Source organism: Corvus kubaryi, unplaced genomic scaffold (assembly GCF_017639235.1).
Source record: "Corvus kubaryi isolate FWS band 111438036 unplaced genomic scaffold, C.kubaryi_AGA036_p1.0 121, whole genome shotgun sequence".
Classification (NCBI taxonomy): Eukaryota; Metazoa; Chordata; class Aves; order Passeriformes; family Corvidae; genus Corvus; species Corvus kubaryi.
In genome coordinates this window covers 189,827-210,811 of record NW_024580656.1, presented here as the reverse complement: position 1 = coordinate 210,811, position 20,985 = coordinate 189,827, and the positions used below count along the sequence as shown (strand labels likewise).

General features: G+C 58.7%; 1 protein-coding gene across 2 annotated transcripts in view; it reads left to right on the top strand.

Annotated features, from left to right (window-relative positions):
• EFNA2 (ephrin A2) overlaps positions 1–8,298 on the top strand; it is a 40,435-nt gene extending 32,137 nt beyond the window's left edge. The window contains exons 2-4 of one of the 2 annotated variants that reach the window (XM_042032905.1): positions 2,008–2,297; positions 4,547–4,612; positions 5,842–8,298. In XM_042032905.1, coding sequence (XP_041888839.1) covers positions 2,008–2,297; positions 4,547–4,612; positions 5,842–5,963 — 478 coding nt within the window. In that variant the 3' untranslated portion in view covers positions 5,964–8,298. Of the gene's footprint in view, positions 1–2,007; positions 2,298–3,474; positions 3,739–4,546; positions 4,613–5,841 lie in introns of those variants that run through there. The other variant, XM_042032976.1, reaches the window with a different exon arrangement.
• Positions 8,299–20,985: the final 12,687 nt, after the last annotated feature.

Genomic DNA, 20,985 nt, shown 5'->3' with positions numbered 1-20,985 from the left:
ATCATCCCTGGCCCATGGCATCATCCCTGGCCCATGGCATCATCCCTGGCCCATGGCACCAGCCCCGGTGATGGGATCATCCCCATCTATGGTGTTATCGTGGGTGATGGGATCATCCCAATCCCATGGCACCGGCCCTGGTGCTGGGATCATCGCCATCCCACAGCATCAAACTGGGGTGCACTGGGGGAGCCCAGGACGCCATGCAGAGTGGGGTGCACTGTGCTGGGGGTCCCCACAGACCCCCCACACCCGAAGGAGTGTCACCCCCTCCCCACATCCCCCCAAAGGAGTGTGACCCCCTCCCCGCATCCCCCCCGCACCCGTCTCTGTCTGGGCCATTATTTAGCTTTAATCAGCTTTAATTCAGCAATTTGTCAGGCAGACGAAGGCCCTCGAAGTGAGTTTTTCCCAAAAATATAATAATTATTATTATTATTATTCCCCTGATACGTGGGGGCCCCTCCCGCCTTTGCTTGGGCTTTAGTAACGATCATTAAAATAAATAATTTTTTAAAATAAAAGGCAGCGAGAAGAAGGATTTTTTGTTGGTTTTTTCCCTTTAAATATTTTTTATTGTTCTCCCTGCGTTTGAAAATTGTTTCCCAGTAAATTCCAGCCCTTTGTATTAATTTTACATTTTCCAATGTTACCTTGCCAGGGGCAGGGTTGGCACAACTGGCTCGGGAAAGGAGAGGGAAGGAGAGGGAGAAACCCTGCTCCTTAATTAGCGCGTTCCCTGTGTGATCAGAGAGCTTATGAGGCAGGTAATGAGCTGGAAGGGGGCTGCAGGACCCCCCCCCGTCCCCACACCGCCTCCCTTCTTCCCCCCCTTCCCTTTTTGGGGTCACTCTCCGCCACCGTCCCACCCTGGGGATGGCGATGCACTTTTGGGGTGTCTCCGGATGAGTTGAGGCCGTCTCAGCAGCTGCCACAGCCTCAGGAGGTGTTTGGGAACCCCAAGTTGTTGCTTTGGGAGGTTGAGGGGGTTGTGGTCACTGTCCCCAACCCATCAGGGCCGCGCTGACCCCTCCAGTCGCTGGCCAAGCCCTGGAGCTGTGGGGTGCCGAGGTTTTGGGGGGTTTCCTGCTGGGGGGAGCCTTCAATTGGTTAGGAAAAAACCTCACTCGACGAGGAGGGGGAGCCAAGCTGCCGGGGGGGAACGGTGAATTTGGCCTCGAGCTCCACCAGCTGCGGTGCCAGGGGTCTGGAATTTGGGGAGGGGGTCACAGGGGCCGCCCCAAGGAGCTGGAGGGAGATTGCTGGTGTGTGCCACAGAGTTCTCCAGCGCTGCTAATCCCTTAATCTCTTGGATAATCGGTGCCAAGAATGCCAATGACACCGGGATTGTGGCGCTGGGCCGCGGCGATGCCAGCACTGCCAGGAATAATCGTTTTTGTGTGATTTCCTACCAAGTGGTGCCGGTCTGTTGGCGTGAAACAAAGAGGATCTGAGTTAATCCGGAGGTTAATGGGGGTGTTGGGGTGGGATCAGGCCTTGGATCACGGCATGGAGAGGCCCTGGCTGTCCCTGAACCCCTGGAAGTGCCCAAGGCCAGGTTGGATGGGACTTGGAGCACCCTAGGACAGTGGAAGGTGTCCCTGCCCATGGCGGGCTGGGACTGGATGGGCTTTAAGGTCCCTTCCCACCCAAACCGTCCTGGGATTCCACGATCCTGTGGTCACCTGCTCCTCCCACTCAGATCCAATAGTCCAGGATCAGCTGGAGGCACCACTCGATCTCCCAGGAATGGTTCTCCTTGGCTCATTCCTGCAAAACAAGAGCCCTTTCAGTCCCAAAAAGAGCAGCTTTGGCAGAGTTCCAGCCCAGGACACCAAGCAGGGCACAGGAACAGAACACCCTTGAGGACTGGATGAGCTTTAAGGTCCCTTCCAAACCAAACCATGGCGCGATCCCGTGATTCCAGCGTGCCGGGGGCGGGGATGGGGGGGGGTCTCCAAATGAGCGAGAACGAGTTTGTGACGCAGTGACCCCACTTCCACACAGGTTCCACCGCGGGGACTACACCGTGGAGGTGAGCATCAACGACTACCTGGACATCTACTGCCCGCACTACGAGGAGCCGCTGCCGGAGCGGATGGAGAGGTACATCCTCTACATGGTCAACTACGAGGGCCACGCGTCCTGCGACCACCGGCAGCGCGGCTTCAAGCGCTGGGAGTGCAACCGCCCCGACTCCCCCAACGGGCCCCTCAAGTTCTCCGAGAAGTTCCAGCTCTTCACCCCCTTCTCGCTGGGCTTCGAGTTCCGACCCGGCCACGAGTACTACTACATCTGTGAGTTGGGGTGGGGATGGGGTGGGAGTATCGCAGGGGTGTCCCGCTGGCTCGGTTTGCGTTGGTGATCCAAAATGCTGCAGAATCCCCCCAAAACTGCAGCGCATCCGGCTCAGGGTAAATATCCCATGGAAACCTGCGCTGGGGCTGGGTCACAGCCCTGGGCATGAGAGTGACCAGGATTGTCCAGGGGCACTGGTCTCATCCCAGTGGGAATGGCACTGGGAATGGCCCCAGGCAGTGATCTCCTGTGTATTCTTGTGCTCTCACAAATATTCCCATGGTCTCCCATGTAATTCCTGTGCTCTCCCATGTAATTCCCGTGCTCTCGTGTGTAATTCCTGAGCTCTCCCACGTATTCCATGCTCTTACATGCAATTCCCATGCTCTCACATGAATTCCCGTGTTTTCATGTGTATTCCCATTCTCTCCTGTGTATTCCCATGCTCTCACACGAAATTCATGTGCTCTCCCATATGTTCCATGCTCTCCCATGTAATTCCCATGCTCTCCCATCTATTCCCATGCTCTCTGTGCATTTCTGTGCTCTCGTGTAATTCCTGTGCTCTCCTGTGTACACTTGTGCTCTCCCATTTATTCCATGCCCTCCCATGTAATTCCCATGCTCTCTCCCATGCATTCCCATGTATCCCTCTGCTCTCCCAAATCCGTGCTCCCTTTCTCACCCATACCTGACTCCTGAACTGCCCCACCTGCTCTGGAGGAAGCTCCAGCTCTGGCTGCAGGACGAGGGCCCCTGGGAGGGAATTTCCACCTCCAGAGCGTCTGCAGGGGCAGGAGGGGAAGAGGAGCCCACTGGAAAAATAATCCAGCGGTGCTGGGAGCAGGTGCTGGAATAAAACCCAAACCCAAACGAGGCAGCGCGACCCCAACCCCACCGTCCTCGCCGGAGCCACGGCCGCGCTCCTCCACCTTATCATTCCTCCTCTTTTTCCTAAAGCAGCTGTTTTCAGCCCACTTAATTTGTTCCTTTTATCTATATTAAATTACCATTTCCCCCCTCTCTCTTCCCCCCCGTAAAATGTCACCGGCGCAATAACTGCGGCCACAACTCTCTCTCTCTCTTTCCCCCCACCAACTCTGCCCCCCCTGCTTTTATTTTATTTTATTTTTTTTTCTTTTCTTTTCTTTTTTTTTTATTTTTTAATGTCGTTAGGGAGAGATTACACAGGAGTAAATGGGAAGCTGATCATTGCTAACCCGGTTAGAATTCCCGTCATGCGGAACATTAGAAATTATGCCTCTTTGAGGAACCGTATTTAGCAGACATGAAAGAAAAGAAATTACCTCCTCCTCGAGCCCACGGGTTGGAATCCATTAACCCGCCGGCACCGGGACACGCTCGTGCCTCTGGAGCGGGTCAAGGGCACGCGCTGGCCCTGGGGATGGAGCTGGGATGCAGCAGGATGGGATGGGATGGGATGGGATGGGATGGGATGGGATGGGATGGGATGGATGGGATGGGATGGATGGGATGGGATGGGATGGGATGGGATGGGATGGGATGGGATGGGATGCTGCGGGATGCCCGTGGTGCTGCTCAGTTCAGCGCTTTCTCCTTCCCCCTCCACGGGGTGCGGCACCAAAAAGGAAAAGGAAATGGGAGGGTAAAAAAAACAACCCCATGGAGGGTTGGCAGCAGTCCTGGAGCAGCTGGGGTTGGAGTTAGGATGGAGTTGGGATGGAGCTGGGATGGAGTTGGGATGGAGCTGGGATGGAGCTGGGGTGGGGCTGGGATGGAGCTGGGATGGAGTTGGGATGGAGCTGGGATGGAGCTGGGATGGAGTTGGGGTGGGGCTGGGATGGAGCTGGGATGGAGTTGGGATGGAGTTGGGATGGAGCTGGGATGGGGCTGGGATGGGGATGGGATGGAGCTGGGATGGAGTTAGGATGGAGCTGGGATGGAGCTGGGATGGAGGTTAGATGCTCATGGTCCTGCTCACCTCAGCACCTTCTCCTTCCCCCCATGGGGCGCAGAGCCAAAATGGAAAAGAAAAAGGAAGGGTAAAAAAACCCCTCTGCTTTATTAAAAAAAAAAAGAGAGAAAATTAAATCTCTTTTTATATATAAAAAAATCCCATTTTCTCATCCTGAGAGGAACTATCACCTCGATAATTGCTGCGATTCCTCCCTTTCTCCCAATGTTTATTATTTTTATTCAGTGCCTTGACCCTCGTTTTGCCGCTGTCCCCACAACCCACCCCCTTTGTCCCCTTTTCCTCCCGCAGCCGCGTCCCCCCCGAACACGGTGGACAGGCCCTGCCTGAAGCTGAAGGTTTATGTTCGGCCAACAAGTAAGTGAGAGGTTTGGGGGGCCCTTGGGGGGGTCCCCAGGTCCTTCCCCATGGGTTGAGGGTGAGTGGTGGCCCCTGATGGTGACAGGGGTGGGGACAGGGCCCCACAGCCCTGTTGGAGCCACCTCAGCGCTGTCCAGACAGAGAGACAGAGGGGGAAAAAAAAAAAGAAGAATAACAATAATCATCCCTGCTCAGTGGCTACTTTTCCGACTCGCATAAATCAGCCATTTAAAAAAAACAAATTAATAATTTTCTTCTCCTGTTAACGTGTAATTAGCAAATGGCAGCGGCTCTCCCCGGGGACAGCGGAATGTCACCGGGTAACCGATGGCTCTCGCCTCCCTTCCTTTGGTGGCTTTAAAATAAAACCCAGCATAACTGAACCATCTGTAAAAACTCATCATGTTCCGTTCAGGGCAAGGGGAGGGAAAGAAATCTCTCCCGATATTATTTTTGAGTATTTTAATAATATTGGGATTTTGTTCCGTTTTGCCGAGGGGAAGGGAAGGGGGAGAGGGGCTGGGCCTGGGGGATGGTGGGAGGTCCCTGAGGGGGCAGCCCTTGACTGGGTTTGGCCCTGGGATGAGTCTGGAAACCTCATCCCAGCATGGGGGACCCTCCGGAATTGGGGGGGACAGGGGGATGGGGTGGGTGGAGCGATGGAGCATCCCCAGGCAGGACCAGGCTCTGCTTCTCCTGCCTCCAGGTCCATAAAAATCCATAATCCAGTGACAAATTGGAGCGAGCTGAGCCTGCAGAGTGTTCACATGGGGTCCCCTGTGCCCCCCGTGTGCTTCTGGCTGCTCCTGGGACCCCTGGGCTGTGGGCAAGGGGTGTCCCTGCCCCAAGCGGGTCCATCCTCGGCTAGTTCCCCGGGACAGTGCCACCTGCCCCTGGCACACGGGGACGGGGTACAACGCTCCCTAATCCCGTTAAAAGGGAGCTCTCTGTGCCCTCGCCCACCCTGCGGAGCACCCTCGGCGTTCCCACGCCACGTCCCCGTGGCCGGAGCCACACTTGGGTGTCCCCGTGTCAGGTCCCGGCGGTGGCAGCAGCACTTTTGGGGAAGCTGGGATTTGGGGAGGGGTCAGTGCCCGGCTCATGGCCGCGGGAATGCTGCCAGATCCCAATCCCGGGGTGCCGAGCATCACCGCGCCTCTGGATCCAGCCCGGATCGCTGCCATCCCCCCGGCTCACCCCTCCCTCTCTTCCTTCCTTTTCCACAGACGATTCCCTCTACGAATCCCCGGAGCCCATTTTCACCAGCAACAACTCCTGCTGCAGCCTCAGGGTGCCGCCGGCGGCGCTGGCGGTGGTTCCGGTCGTCTGGACGCTCCTGGTCTCGTAGCACCGACACCGACGCGCCGGGAGCAGCTCCGCGGGGCGGGAGCGGCCCGGGGACGGATCCCGCCCGCCCCGAATCGCCTGGATGGTGCCCAGGGAGGGTCGGTGCTGCTGGCGAGGATCCTGCCGCCGCCTCAAGTCCCCGCCGTGGCACGGCCGTCCCGCCGGGAGCGGTGCCGGGCTGTCCCGGGGGATGGATCCCGACTTCCATCCCTGCCCTGCAGCTCCGGCTGTCCCGGCGGGGCGTCGCTTTTTACATTTCTAGACCAAATACAGAGTCCTCGTCCGTTTGGGTTTTTTCTTTGAGTTTTGGTTTTGGTTTTTTTTTAAAAGAAAAAAGATTTTTATTTTTATTTGTTGGGTTGTTCCCGTCGGGTCCCCCCGCTGCCAGACTGACCCGCACGGGCTGGGCTCAGCCCCCACGCTGAGCCCCTTTTGTCCCCACTGCGGGCAGAGCCAGTGGCAGCACCGGGACCACCGGACACAGCGATGGTGCCGCTGGCTCCATGGGCACGGACTCCTTCCCAGCCCGGCCGCAGGACGTCACGGAGCCGGACCCGCCACTCCCGGCCACCCCCTGCCCCAGGCACGGGGAGCCTGGATGGACACAGCCCCCTCTGAGTGCCCAGAGGGTCACCCTGTCCCCTCCACTTGTGCCAAGGATGTCACCGCTGTCCCCATGGGACACCGGGGCGGCTCCGTGAGCAGCAAAGGAAACTGGATGCAGCCAAGGAGAGCACTGGGGACAGGTGGCATGGGGACACCGGGATGGCCGGCGTGGAGAGCAGCGGGAATGGTCAGCTGAGACAGGGAGCACTGGGATGGCCGGCATGGAGAGCCGGGAATGGCCGGAGTAGAGAGCACCAGGGACGGCTGGCATGGAGAGCAGCAGGAATGGCCAGCGCCGGGAGCACCGAGAGTGACCAGCGGCATGGAGAGCACTGGGGACAGCTGGCACTGAAGATTGGCACTGGGAGCACCGGGAAGGGCTGGCACTGCCAATGGCCGGCACTGGGAACGCCGGGAATGGCCGGCGGGCACGGGGAGCACCGCCGGGCGCTGGGAGCCGGCGGGCCGGGCTCGCCCAGCTGTGGGCATCGCTCCGAGGGCGTTTGGCCGGCGCCGGGGCAGGAGGAGTGTGTGCCATGGATTTTCCTCCTCTGCCCTGCTCTGTGTCCCCCCGATGCCTTGGGGGTACAGGACACCCCTTGGGGGGCCGGCGGCCGCGTGCGGGACCATCCTGGTGCTCCCTCATGGTCACCCCGTTGTCCCCCGACATTCCAGGGCTGGGCTTGGGGATTTTTCCCTTTTCCTTTGCATTAATAAGTGAAGCCCCCCTCCCCCCCAATTCCCCCTCGCCGAGGTTGGCCCTGACCCCAGGGGTGGCAGGTCCCCAGGGAGGGGTCACCCCACAGCCCCGGGGTCTGACCCCTCCTCGCCTTAAATCTGGGGCTGTCCCACCTTGGGGGGGTCCTGTGCCCATCCCGCAGAACCCCCCTATTCCCAGGGGGTTCGGTGGTCCTGGGGGATGCCGGAGATGGGCTCAGACCCGGCTGGAGCCCCCTAATTCCAAGTGGATCCCGGTCCTTCCCCCGACCGGGGGGCTCCATCCCTGTACATACAGCGCTATACTGTGAGCGGTTTTTTTTATGTATTGTTGAGAATGGATTTTATGGAAGGGTTTATCTTATTTTTATTTTATTTTTATTTTTTAGACTAGGAAGCTGGAATCTCGCAATAAGCTCATCTCGACCATCCAAAAAAAAAAAAAAAAAAAGGGGGAAAAAAATTACAAAAAAAAGGAAAATGACAAAAAAAAGAAAAAAACCCCGTAATTAAAAAAAAAAAAAAAAATGCAATCCCCGCCGGCCCCGTCCCCGTTCCCGTGTGCCCAGCCCCGGCCGTGGTCCCCCACGGCCCCAACCCCCTTGGGTTTATGGGGGGAGGGGGGGACGCGGGGGGCACCCACCGGGCTCCGACGCGGAGCCGGCAGCACCCGCCTGGCCTTCGGTCTGTGTTTTATATATATATAGATTATATATATAAATATCTATATTGTGTACAGCGACTGTGGGAGAGTGGAAGGACGGAGGCGGCGGCGGGGCCGGCGGTGGGGGAGGGCTGGGGGTTCCCTAGAGCAGCCCCCCCTGCCCTCGGTGCTGTCCCCACCCCGCCCCGTGCTGGTCCCCGTCGCGCCTCGCTCCGTCCTTCGACATTTCCGCTTTCGTCCTCGACGTCGTGCTGATGGTAACCGGATCTCTCACCCCCCCCCCCCCCCCCCATTTGGATTCTGTATTTTTTTATAATAAAATACAAATAAATGTCGTGTGAGGCCCTTGCTTTGAGGAATCACTTCTCCCTCTCTGTGCGGCTCCGTGTCCCCCTGAAGGGGGGGAGGGTCTGGGATTGTCGCCCCGGAGGGCTCTGGCTCCAGGGAGTCCATCCTCGCTCCCCGTGCAGCCCCTTTCCCTCGGTACACCAGGGCTCTGCAGCCAGACCTCTCTGCTGGGTGGTGTGTTAATTACGGGAAGGATTTAATTACCCTGTTAATTAATAATAATGGATATTAAATTAATTAATATGCGGTTGTTGATAGTACTTAATTATAGGAGGCGAGGCTGCCTGGCGGGTGGGCGCTCCGGGCTGGCAACTCCCGCAGCCCCGGCTCCTCACCTGCTGCTGCCTCAGTTTCCCCAGGAACGAGACCCCTACAGGTGACATCCTGGCAGGCCACCAAAGCCAGGACAGGCTGCTCTGAGGTGGCATCACGAGCATCCTCTGCTCTTTTTTTCCTTAAATCCTAAACTTTTTCAGAGCGGCCCACGCTCCTTCCCTGCGTTTTATGCCTATTCCAGCGTAATTAGCAGCAATAGGAACAACCCGCTGGTAATTAATAGAGGCTCCCACAGCTGATCCGAGCTCTGAAGTTTTTCCACCAGAGGGTGAGAGACTAATTTTGCTTTTTAATAAGGGCCATATGTGTGCCAGGAGCGGGAGCGATGCCACCCACCGCCGGGGACGTGGGTGCCACCTCCAGCTCCGCCGTCACCGCCGGCACTGGGAATCACCAGTGAAAGAGCCCGGCAGGGACTGACCAAAGAGGGAATTTTTAGACCGGCTCAGGAGGTTTTCTGAGACCGGGCTCATGATTTTTTTAATGCTGGGGGTTGGAAATAGGTAAAAATAGCGAACGGGCAGGCGCGAGGCTGAGACGGATCATCGTTAGTAATTAATTAATGGAGTCGTGGGGCTTTAGGGCCTGAATGGGATCATTTAGAGCCCGTCGCTCGTGCAGAGGCATCGAGGTTTGATGTGGGGAGTGGTGGTGATGGAGAGCTGGGCCGGGCCTGGATGCTCCGTGTGCTGGATCCTGTTGGCCTGCGGGATCCCTATCCCACCAATATCGGGATATGAGCAGAGCTGGATCGTTCCAGCTGATAATTGGGGCTGATTCCATGGAGCCAGGCTGGGAGGTGCCAGCCTGCTCCCCACCTGCTCCAGGACTCCCAGGGATCCTGATCCTCCGGTGGGGATCCCGGAGTTCACCGTTCCGAGATCTCCGCTCCCGCTGCTCCTCGCTCCCTTTCAGCATTTCGGCATTAATCGGTTTTTTTTTTCATTTAATCCCCTGGAGGCAGCGGGTGCTCCGTGCTCCGCTGGCCCATGGAATATCCCACCTGCTGCGAGATTCCGGCTGTGGAGAGCGCAGGGTGTGCAGCCCCCCCAGTCCCGGTGTTGTGGTCCAGGTTTGCACTGTGGGGAGGCTCAGGATGATCCCCAGTTCCCTCCCTCCCCTGGTCCTCGCTCCAGGAACGTTCAGCCACACAGCTCCCATCCCTGCCGGGCTTTCTAGAGGGATTTTTCCAGTTTGTGCCTCGAAGGTGCCTGTTCCAGCAGGGATGCTACTGTGGCGTGGGGCAACCATGGCCACCACGTGCCAAGGGAACTGTTCACCAGGAGGCCGAGCCCTCCCCGTGGCTGCTCCAGGCAGATCAGGGAGCATCCTGGGCTAAAAATGACCCTTTTTCCCTGCATCCAGCTTCAGTTTGCTCCATTGAAACAAATTCCCAGTGGCCAGCCTGTCCCCTGGCCACCCTGGGTCCCTCGTGGCGTTGTGGGGTGCTGCAAGGCTCGGGCTCCCGGATGGAGCTGGCAAAGAGGCCGCTGAGATTGGCACGGTGGCCACCGACGCTGGCACAGTGGCCACCGGTCCCCTTCGAGCTCAGACTCAGCTGCAGCAGGGCTGGGAGGTTTCACCCCCGTGTCCCACTGTCCCGTCCCACGCAGGGAGTACCACGACACCCCGCAGCCCTCTGTGCTCACCGCGGGCTCACCGGCACCTCCCGGGCTCCGTCACGTCCCTGCAGCAGCTCCGGCGGGGGCTCCTGCCCCGGGTCCAGCTCGCAGGGGGATGCAGGATGTCCCTCCTGCCGCTGTGTCCGCTCCGGCTGTCACCGCCGCCCCCTCCCCGCCTGCCCCGGCCGTGCCTCTCCTCCCATCCTTATCTCCTGATAGGTACAAGCGATACAAGCGGGAACGCTCCTGTAACAAGCTGCCAGCTGCGGAGCACCTGGAGAATCCCAGAGCGGGGGATGATTTATGGAAACAGCGCGGGAGAGGAGAGCGGGGAGGCGAGGAGACAACAGCGGCTCCCAGCCGGCACCGCCGCTCCCTCCCGGCGGATCGGGATGCGGGGCCGCTCCCTCGCGGCGGACCGGGATGCGGGGCCGCTCCCTCCCGGCGGACCGGGATGCGGGGCCGTGCCTGGCCCTGGCAGGCGGGTGGGGGTGCCAGGGGAGGCAGGTGACAGACCCCCAGCCCTTTGTGGCCATCGATTTGCAGGAGCCGGCCCAGCCGGGTGTGTAATTGTGCTCAGCCCTGGCCGCTCGCTCCGCGCCGTCCGCGGGGCCCCGCGCGCAGGAAATGGAACTTTTCAGGCCACTGGACATTTAGTTTTGTTCAGCTGTTAATTCCCCCCGCACCCCGGGGATGGGAGGGGGCGCGGGGGGCGGAGGGAGGGTGGTGGAGGGATGGGAGGGGGCTGCTGCAGCCCCCCCGTCCGTGGAGGATTCCTGGGAATCATCGAATCAGCAAATGCCAGAATGGTTTGGGTGGGAAGGGACCTTAAAGCCCATCTCATTCCATGCCCCGCCATGGGCAGGGACACCTTCCACTGTCCCAGGTTGCTCCAAGCCCTGTCCAACCTGGCTTTGGTCACTTCCAGGGATGGGGCAGCCACAGCTTCTTTGGGAAATCCATTCCAGTGCCTCGCCCTTCCCTCATAGGGAAGGATTTCTTCCCAATATCCCACGGATGCGATGGGTGAGCGCACCTCGGGAGGTCACTGCATCCCACCCACCCCCAGGCCACCTCCCCTGCGCCTTTGCCGCCATCCCAAGCCCGGTCTGGCTGGCGGCAGACGCGGACCTGGTGCCGAGCATCCACCTCGCAGCCCCCGAGCTTTGCCGGGGAGCGATTTCTCCCCCAGGCACGGAGCGAGCATCCATTCCCCTCGGAGCTCCTCTCTCGCAAGGTAACCGGCATTATATCCGGACCAATTGCTCCAGCATGATCCTCCTGAATGTTGCACAGCATGTACACGGCGTCTTATGGAAAATACATGCCCCTGGGTGAGCCTTTTAATAGCGCCGGCTCCTGCCCGGGGGGCGGGGGGGCCGCGCTCCGCCACGGCGCTGCCAAGGAATGATTGAAAAGTTGGGGCTCGCCGTAGGAAACCCCCCGCTGCGGGGAACAACGTGTTTTCATTCCCCTGCCAGGTAACAAATGAAAAGAATTGCGATGAATGCTAATGGAGAGGGGAGCAGGACGCTGCGGAGGCTGCCGGGGCTGGAGGTGGGGATGAGGTGGGCAGGGATGGGGCGATCCAGCCCCGGGAATGTGGGAGCTGCTGGGGAATGCCCGGTTTGCAGGTTGGAGCTGGTGGGAAGCGTTCCCTGGCAGGGGGCTGGTGGGTGCTGCAGGGAGGATGCTCTGGGGTGCTGGACCAAAATCACTTCATTTTGCAACAAAATGAAGCCGAGGGAATGCGTTGGTCCCAAAAATTCGCCTCGGTGAGCTTCTACCCTTGTGGTGATCCCGGTTTTGCTGGCTGGAGCTGGTCATGGCATGGCAAACACACCCTGGCATGGGGCTGGTGGGTGCTATGGGGAGGATGCTCTGATGCTGCACCAAAATCACTTCTTTTTGCAACGAAAAGCAGCTGAGGGAACACAGCGATCCCCAAAATTCCCCTTGAGGGATCTCCCATCCCGGTGGGGACCCCAGTTTTGATGACTGGAGCTGGTCACGCAGTGGCAAACACGCCCTGGCACGGGGCTGGCGGGGGCTACGGGGAGGATGCTCTGACCCTGTACCAAAATCACTTCTTTTCGCAACAAAACGCAGCTGGAGGAACACATAAATCCCCAAAATTCCCAGCTTTCAACCCCAAGGAGCCCGTCCCGGTGTCACAGCCGAGGTGCCATTGAGCCGGTGAAGGGCTGAGCTGTTTGTCACCAGCGTCGGGCTGGGAAGCGGGAGGGTAAACACGGATGAACAGCCTTCACCCGCTCCAGTAAATATTTTATATCCCACACCAAGAAAAGACACTCCTATTTAAATGATTTATCAAGGAAGATCATGTAGAGGTTTCCATAAAATATGTAGGGCTCCTAATCCCGACATCATCAAGCCAAGAGGACCGGAATCATTTATTACCTTCCCAACAGCCGCGCGGCTGCGGGGACACGACTGACAAATAAAAGTGTGTTTACAGCTTTTGGGCTCCTCTGGGGAGAGGTAAATCACGGCGGGGGTGGGAAGGGGAAAGGGAGCCGGAAATTAAGCAGCAATTCCTGTCCGTCAGGGCAGTGTGGGCTGGGGGATGCCGGACACGGAGCATCCCGGTGTCACCCGGTGTCCCCACGGTGGCTGTCACCTGCTGGGTGCAGCAACGCTCGTTCTCCGGTGGGATTTCTGGGGTGGGCATTGAGTGTAACCCCGCTGCGATGCCCAGATGTGCCCAGATGTTGGTGCCGGTCGAGTCTGTGTCGTGCTCGGTGCTGGGATCAGCCCTCTGCGGTGGGACCCCAGCGGAGTCAGGGTGGGACCTGCAGGGATGTCACCACTTTCCCCTCGGGGCTGTCGTTGCGCCCACATTTCCACTCGACACTTGGGATCCTGGGGGGTGGACACCGGGCACAAACCGCTCTGGGATGCCCAGATGTGCCCAGATGTCCTGCAGGTTGCAGCTGGATAGGGGTCAGCCATCTGGGGTGGGGATTTTCACGGGCACCAGCAGAATCAGGATGCGGCCCACAGAGATCCGGCCTCTTCCCCCTCGGAGCTGGTACCCACCCCGTGCTCCCACTCGGCTCTCCCATCACTGCATCCTTTGGATTCATTTATTAAGGATTTCCTCCCCATCCTCCACCACTTCATGACCCCATCAGTTCATCCTTTCGGGTCCATTAATTGAGATTTTTCCCCCCATCTCTCCAGCCTTTTAGGGCCATTTATGGGGGATTTTCCCCCATCCTCTGCCGCTCGATGATCCACTCACCGCATCCTTTTGGGTCCATTTATTAAGGATTTTCCTCCATCTCCTAAACCTTTTGCACCCCTTTATTGATGATTATCCCCCCATCCTCTGCCACTTGATGATGTAATCTCCACATCCTTTTTCACCCATTTATCGAGGCTTTTCCCCCCATCTCCCCAACCTTTTGCACCCACTGATCGATGATTTTCCTCCCATCCTCTGCCACTCGATGATCCAATCACTGCATCCTTTTGGGTCCATTTATTAAGGATTTTTCCCCATCTCCCCACCTTTTTGCACCCATTTATTGAGGATTTCCCCACAGATTCTGCCACTCAATGATCCCATCTCCCCACCTTTTTGCACCCATTTGTTGAGGATTCTCCCCCAGATTCTGCCACTCAATGATCCCATCTCCCCACCCTTTTGCACCCACTGATCCACGATTGTCCCCCCACCCTCTGCCACCCGACGCGCCCATCGCCCACCCTCTCCCCCCATCCTTTGGCTCCAGGTACCGAGTTTCCCCCCCCCCATTCCGTGGCACCACGTCCCCTCCGGGATCCGGAGGACCCCGAGCCGGGCCGCGGGCGCTGGCAGCGGCGGCGATTTGGCCGATTTGGCATTCAGCGGCGGGAGCGCAGCCGTGGGGCCGACGCCGCGTTATTAAGGGATTAGCAGGTTGTCTTGGCGCTCAATTGTAGATAAGTGCCGCGGTTTGTATTATCTTTTCACGCTGCACCGCGAAGGATGACAAAGAGACAACATGGGTGTCATGGCCTTCAGCATATCATTAAGGGTAATTTGTCTTGCGGGGAGGGGGAGGCGAAGGGAGAGGGAAGGAGAGGAGGCGAGGGAGGACAGGGAAAGGCAGCCTGGGAGGAGAGAGGGGATTAAAAACTAAGAGAGGAGATTAGGAGTGAAATGGGAACTGTATGGAGAGTCAGCCAGGCGGGGAAAGGCGATGGCCGGGGAGGGGACGGCCGGGAGGGACGGGGGGGTCACCCTTGGACCGGCTCCGGTGCCGGGAGGCTCAAGAAAGAAGCGGGGCTGGGAGAGACGAGGCAGGATGGGGTGGGGGCTGCACAGACCCTCCCTTTTCTCCTGCACAGAAGAGCCCCAAATCCCTGCCCAGCCTCTGCCGCATACATTCGTCTGTAGTAACGAGACCGATCCAGCTGGGTGCCCCGGGAAGCGGGACACACCCCAGGGAATCCAGGGAATCCAGCCCCCCTCCATCCCTGACTGACCAGCGCCATCAGCCCTGGGGCTTCGGGGGTCTGGGGGCACGGGGGGGGGTTGGGGCACGGTGGCGGCTCCTCGGTGTCACCTGCTCCTTGTGCCGCCCTAATCCTCGGTGTAACCCTGTTGTAACCCCACTTCTCGCAGCACCCCTCCCCACCCCCCTGTGCCCCAAGGCAGCAGCTGCTCTCCCCTTGCCGAGCTCCAGAGGGCAAAGGAGCAAAAGAAGGAGTAGCAAGGGGAATTCTTGAAGCCCCCGGGCTGGGTTCGCTCCATCGGTCTATCAATCAATCAATCAATCAATCAATCCATAAGGAGCAGCGGCGTGGGAATCGATCAGTCGGGGAGATGGCTTTTCATGGGATTGGGAATGTGCGTCTGGAGACAGTCAGACGGAACCGCTCTTGCCACGGTCGCTGCCACCCGAGGCGGTTTGCGGCAGGAGAATCCCTGCGGTGGCAGCTCCCCCTCACCCGGTGCCCCTTCCCGAAGAACTCGGGGTGGGCAAATTCCTGCGGGGCTGGTGCTGAATCCGGAGGGACAGAGCCGTTCCAGGGGCGAGGGACACCTGGATACCACTGTGACCGCCCAGGTGCCACCGTGGGTGCCCCGACCTCTCCCTCCACTGCAGGGCCCGGATTTCTGGGGGCTGGGGACGGGGCTGGGGACAGGGACGGGGCATCCTGCCGCACCCCCTCCCTCCCTCCCTCCCCTCCCCTTCTGATAATCCTATTTTTGAACCAGGGGATTAGGATCAATACTTCACTCCTAATGCTGTGGTAATACAGTGTTACACCGCCAGCGCCAGTTCCCTGCTGAAACACTTAAGGTAGTTTAAACCCATTTGTGCCGGGGAGTGCCGTGAATCCACAACGAGCTCCTCGCCCGGCCGAGCTGAGCCGGGTGCCAGCCTGGGGCTGCCCGCACGGTGCTGCCCGCGGCCAGCCCTGGCTGCTCCTGGTGGCCCAGGGGACTTCTGGACCCCAAAAGGGCCACGCCGGGCAGGGGCTCTGGGCTCCGGGGCAGCCGCTGTGCCCCTCACGGCCGACCAGGGATGCGTGGGCAGCAGCTGCTCGTCCTGGGGATGCTGCAGATCCCAACACGCCTCGTGCAGGGATCCCTCCTGCAAGGATCCCTCGTGCAGTTGAGCCCTGGTGGCTCCCCAAATTCTGGGTGTCCCCGGCTCTGCCCTGGGTTCTGGGTGCCCCCGGCTCTGCATTCTCCCAGCTCTGGGTGTCCCCAGCTCTGTCCCCCCAGGTGGCCCAGCAGCCCCTCGCTGGCCCTGGGGCCGAGGGTCCCCGTTCATCCTTCGCTCCAAATTGGCCGAGGGGTTTGAGCAGCTCCCGGGGAACAGAAACCAAAACATTTCCATCCCGTGCTAATTCATAGTTAGCTCCGTTTTTATTAGGTGCTAATGGAGAGCGGGGATTTGGGATGCCTGGCACAGCTCAGAAATGCTGATTCACCCAGACACCTCCCTTTTCTCAGGCCAGAGCCTGCTCGAGACAGCTCCTGGTCAGAAAATCCCAGCCCAGCAAACTCCAGGAATATCTTGGGAGCCGAGCGGCTGCTCCGGCTCCGGCAAACACCATCCCTGGGATCCAGGGACCCACGGCACGGAGTGGGCTGTGGCCCCTGCACACCCTGTCCCCACCTGGGGACTCCCTGACCCCACCAGGGAGTCCCTCACAGGGTCCCTCCCTCCCTCCTCTGTTTCCCAGGAATGGGATGTTCCTGACATCTGGGGTAAACTGGTCCCATCCCTCCCACTGGGGAGGATCCGGGTCTGGCCCCTCTGCTCGGGGTAGCTTTCAATTAAAACCAAAATATCCCCTAATAACCCACAGAGGGCTTTTTATTTCCTTCCTCTTTTTAATTTTTTTTTTTTTAAATTAATATATTATGACAAGCTTAGAGATGGATGTAAAACTGGCGAGGGACGATTTGAGGATTAAGGACCGGCGTGTCCTGGTGTGATGGGCAAAGAAAAGACAATCCTGATGGGGTTGGGATCCGGCTGGGGAAGGGACACCGAGTCCAGCCAGGCCAGGAAGAGGAAAAAGGGGATACAGGGCTGGGAAGAGGACTCTAGAGCCGGGGAGGGGATGCTGCATCCAGCGGAGCAGGAGGGGTCCCGGCCGACGGCTCCGGAAGCAGCAGCGAGATCCCAAAGCGGGACCTCCTGCGCCGCTCCCGCCGCTCTCCCACCGGCTCCCGCCTCCCTGCATCCCGTTTAGCATAAAAGTCATTTTGGTCGGGGACCCCCGGCTGCTGCTCCCTCATTCCCAGGCATCGGGGCCCCCGCGGGATCGCTGCGCGGGGCGAGCAGCGTTTAACCCCCCCCGCCAAGGGGAATTGGCTGCTTCACCGTTTCCCTGACCCCAAAAAGACAATGAAATCGTGCACGAAACCAATAGATTTTAGCCACAGGCCTGCGGAGAGGCGAGAGGAATAAAATACAGATGGAGCCTCGTGCGGCGGGGATGGGAATGGATTCCGAGCGGGAGCTGGGACGTGCCGGCGCTGCCCGGGGTCGGGATGAGGTGACCCCCCCAGTTCCACGTGCACCTCACAGCCACGCTCTGGTTGGCTTTTGGGGCCCAATTCTGCCTTTCCTGGAAAAAAACCCCCCTCGTTTCTATCCCGGCTGCGGCCCCCAGCCTGAATTGAGGAGCTCTTTTGGGTGGTTTTTGACCAGGTTCTGAGCAAAGCCTTCTGCTGGGTGATGGAGCTGGGATGGGGTGGGGACACGGGGATACCCGGAGCATCCCGGGATGGCTCATCCCGTATCCCTGCGGAGCTGGAGCCCTCAGAGGCTGCTCATCCTCCTGCCTTAACGCACCACCTCTATTTATTCTGCTCCTGTAACTGTAAAATTGATTTTCTTGCAACAAGCCGCTCGTCTTTCACCACCCTACGCACCCAAACGCTCCGACATAAGACACTGGCAATTTTTAATTAGTTTCCTTTCTCCCTCCTGCCTCCCCGAGCAGGCATGTGGAACCGGAACAGGGCAGCCCGGAAAGGAGCAGGATCCAGAGGTGACAAAAGCACTTTTTATCCTTGATATGATTATTAATAATACACTCGTTTACCTAACGAGGCGGGAGCGCGCAGGGTGGGGGGAGCAGGGAGGTGATGAGTGCTTCTTTCAGCTGCGTGGATGGAGGAGCAGCTTTAACCACTGGGATCTTTAAATATTGGCTTGGAGCAGCTCAGGGCTGCTGGTCCCCTCCCCACAAACACCCCCGGGTCCCCAGCCCAGCCCTGGCTCCGCTGGTGGCTTTGCCAGCATGACGTGGCAGGTGCTGCCGGTGTCCCCTGGGTTGAGGGGGGAATTTGTCAGGACCCCCTTGAAGGTGACCCCCAACACTCCCACGTGGGTGACCCCAGCCCAGAATTAACTGGAAAACCCACAGGGCTCTTTACACCCCTCTGATAACGAGCCTGGAGTAATTAAAGCATCACTGGCTGGGCTGGGGGAGCCCCTCTGCTCTGCCACGCTCCCCTTGCCCCTCCATCCCCTGTGAGCCCCCGGTTTTGGGGGCAAGAAAAAAGCCAGAACCGCTGGGCTGAAGCTGCAGCGAGGTGCCAGCGCCACGTGTCCTCTGTCACCAACACCCCGGCTGGAGGTCACAGCCCCTGAGCTGGGCCAGCCGTGTCCCCCCTGTGACCGTCTGGGTGGCAGAGGCGGCCGGAGCCCCGAGCATCCCGCTGTGGGAAGGGTCCCTGGGAGCGGGGAAAGGGCAGAGGGGCTGCAAGGAGCGAGCGAAGCCCCTCTGCCCCCAGCAGCAGCACAGGGACACGTGTGCGGCCCGAGGAGCCGCCCGGGAAAAGTTACTGGGATGGGGAGCGGGGGTGGGGGGGGGGGGGGGAAGAGAGAATGAAAGAGGGGGGAAAAAAGAAAGAAAAAAACGGGGAAAAAGGGCAGGAAAGTCCTGCGGCCTTTTGCCTTGTCAGTTCTCCGTCTGCTGTCACTCAGCCGCCGAATTCTCCTTCAAGTTGTCATAGCGAGGCTGGCGGGGATTATGCCGCGGCTCTGTCCAGAATTGATTCATGTGGAACGCGTGCTTGACGGGCGGAACCGCTGGTGTGAGCGGGAGCCGCTGAGACCCCCGATTTTCCCACCTTCCTCACACAATCTGGTATTGTTTGGCCGCAGCCTTAGTGATCCCTGCGCCGGGGCTGTGACTGACACAGCTTTGAGGCTCTAAGGCGTATTTTGAATTTCTAAAACCTCTCAGGAAGTCCCCGGGGTGCCTTCTGCCATTGTCTTGTTTCTCCTTTCGCCTTTTTCCCTTTCCACCCCGATCCCCTCCTGCATCCCCCACCGCCTCCTCCCCCTTTTTTTTGCCCCTTCCTCCCCCTAATTCCAGCCCCTCAATCCCTGACATAACCCAGGGTTTTTTTCCCCTTTCCCCCCATGTTTACGCTCCGACTCTCCCCGGAGCTGCTCAGCCACTTTGCAAACACGATTTAAAAAAAAAAAAACCAACAACCAAAAAAAAACCCCAGAGAAAAACTAAATAAAGCTCTAAAAGTTCCCAAATCCTTGATCCACCACGGAGAAGAGGAGCTTTACTTGTTTGCTTTTAATCAGCTGACACAAACCCCAGGATGTGTTGAAAAATAATAATAGTAGAAATAAATCTTTCGCCGAGTCGTAATAGAAATAAATCTTTCACCTAATCTTAATAGAAATAAATCTTTTACCTAATCTTAGTAGAAATAAAGCTCTCAGCTAATCTGTGGCGAGCTTGTGTCTGTCCCGCTGCCCGCGCCGCTCCGGCCATCCATCCCCATCCATCCCCATCCATCCCCATCCATCCCTGTCCATCCCCGTCCATCCACCCTCATCCCTCCCCATCCATCCCCGCAGGGGTCATGCAGAGTGACCATCCCATAGGATCTGGATGAGGAGTTTCCCTCTGGACGAAGCTTTCCCACCCAAAGGGATCAGAGCCCCCGACCCCTCCTCGGACCAGGCTGTTCCCGGCGCAGGATCCGGGCTCTGCCCCATCCCCGCCCCGTCCCCCGACCCCTCCGGGCTCGGCACTGTATAACCATTTCCCATTTCCAGTCTTAATCTTATAAGAATGAATTGAGAATGACCAGTGTAAATACACAGGTGCCACTGGGAGCAGAAACCACTCTTTAATCTCGGATATGAAAACAATTCCCTGCTCCGCGCGCTGGCAATCAGCGAGTGCCATCAGCGCCGCGCTCTCCCCGGGAACACGAGAGCTTATAAATATGAATTAGTGCAGAGAAAATCTACTCTCTTACCTAAAACTAAATGTTATCTGGGTCCCTTTCCAGCAGTGGCTGACATTTCCAGAGTGCTTTTAGTCACATCTGCGGGAAGACAACTCATTTCTTGTCTAAAAAAAAAAAAGAAGAAGGAAGAGAGAGAGAAAGGGAAGAGGAGGAAGTGGAGGAGGACGCAGGCAGACGCTGGGAAAGAGGGAATGCTGGATGCCTGAGCCTCCTCTGGAGAGGGGAGATGCTGGGTGGGCTCTGGGATGGCTCCTTAAGGTCGCTGGGATGAGGATGGAGCGGCCGAGGAAGATGAAGCCCCGAGGAGGTGGCACAAGGTGGCTCTCAGGTGCCACCGGAGCGAGGCCTCCAAGTGTGGGTGCTCCTGGTTGGGGAGCTGAGCAGCCCTGGGATGGCTCTGAGTGCCCCCCACTTGCTGGGGTCTTGTTTGGGGTGGGACACGAGGAGTGGGGTCCCCAACCGGTCCCTCGAGCAGTGTCAGCATCCAGTGCCACAGGAGCGGTGTATTCCATGGGATGGGTGCCCGCAGCCCCGGCATGGAGACCCTTGGGTTCCTCTGGGTGAGGGGAGACTGGGAGGGGTCCCACAGGGATTCTCGTGTGCCACCTCTTCCCTAAGTCCTGGTGATCCATGGCCAGGCAGGGTTGGAGCAGCACCTGTGGAGCTCCCGCAGCAGCAGGGTCTGACCCCAGAGCAGGAATCGCTGCCGGAGCTGGGAACATCCCTGGGGACGTCTGGAAAATGGGAAGAGTCAGCGACCACACCCAAGGCCCTGCCAGAGCTGGGGAAACTGAGGCACGGTGTGGGAACTGTTCCCAAAGCCCGGCTGAGGGGGGATCTCTTTGGAAAGAGAGGCGATTCTGGGGCAGGGGGCATCCTGGGCTTCCTCAGCCGCTGGACCCTGTCCCAGGCATGGGGTTTGGGATGCTCCAGCAGCATCCCGGCCTCCAGCACCTCTCCTGCCCCT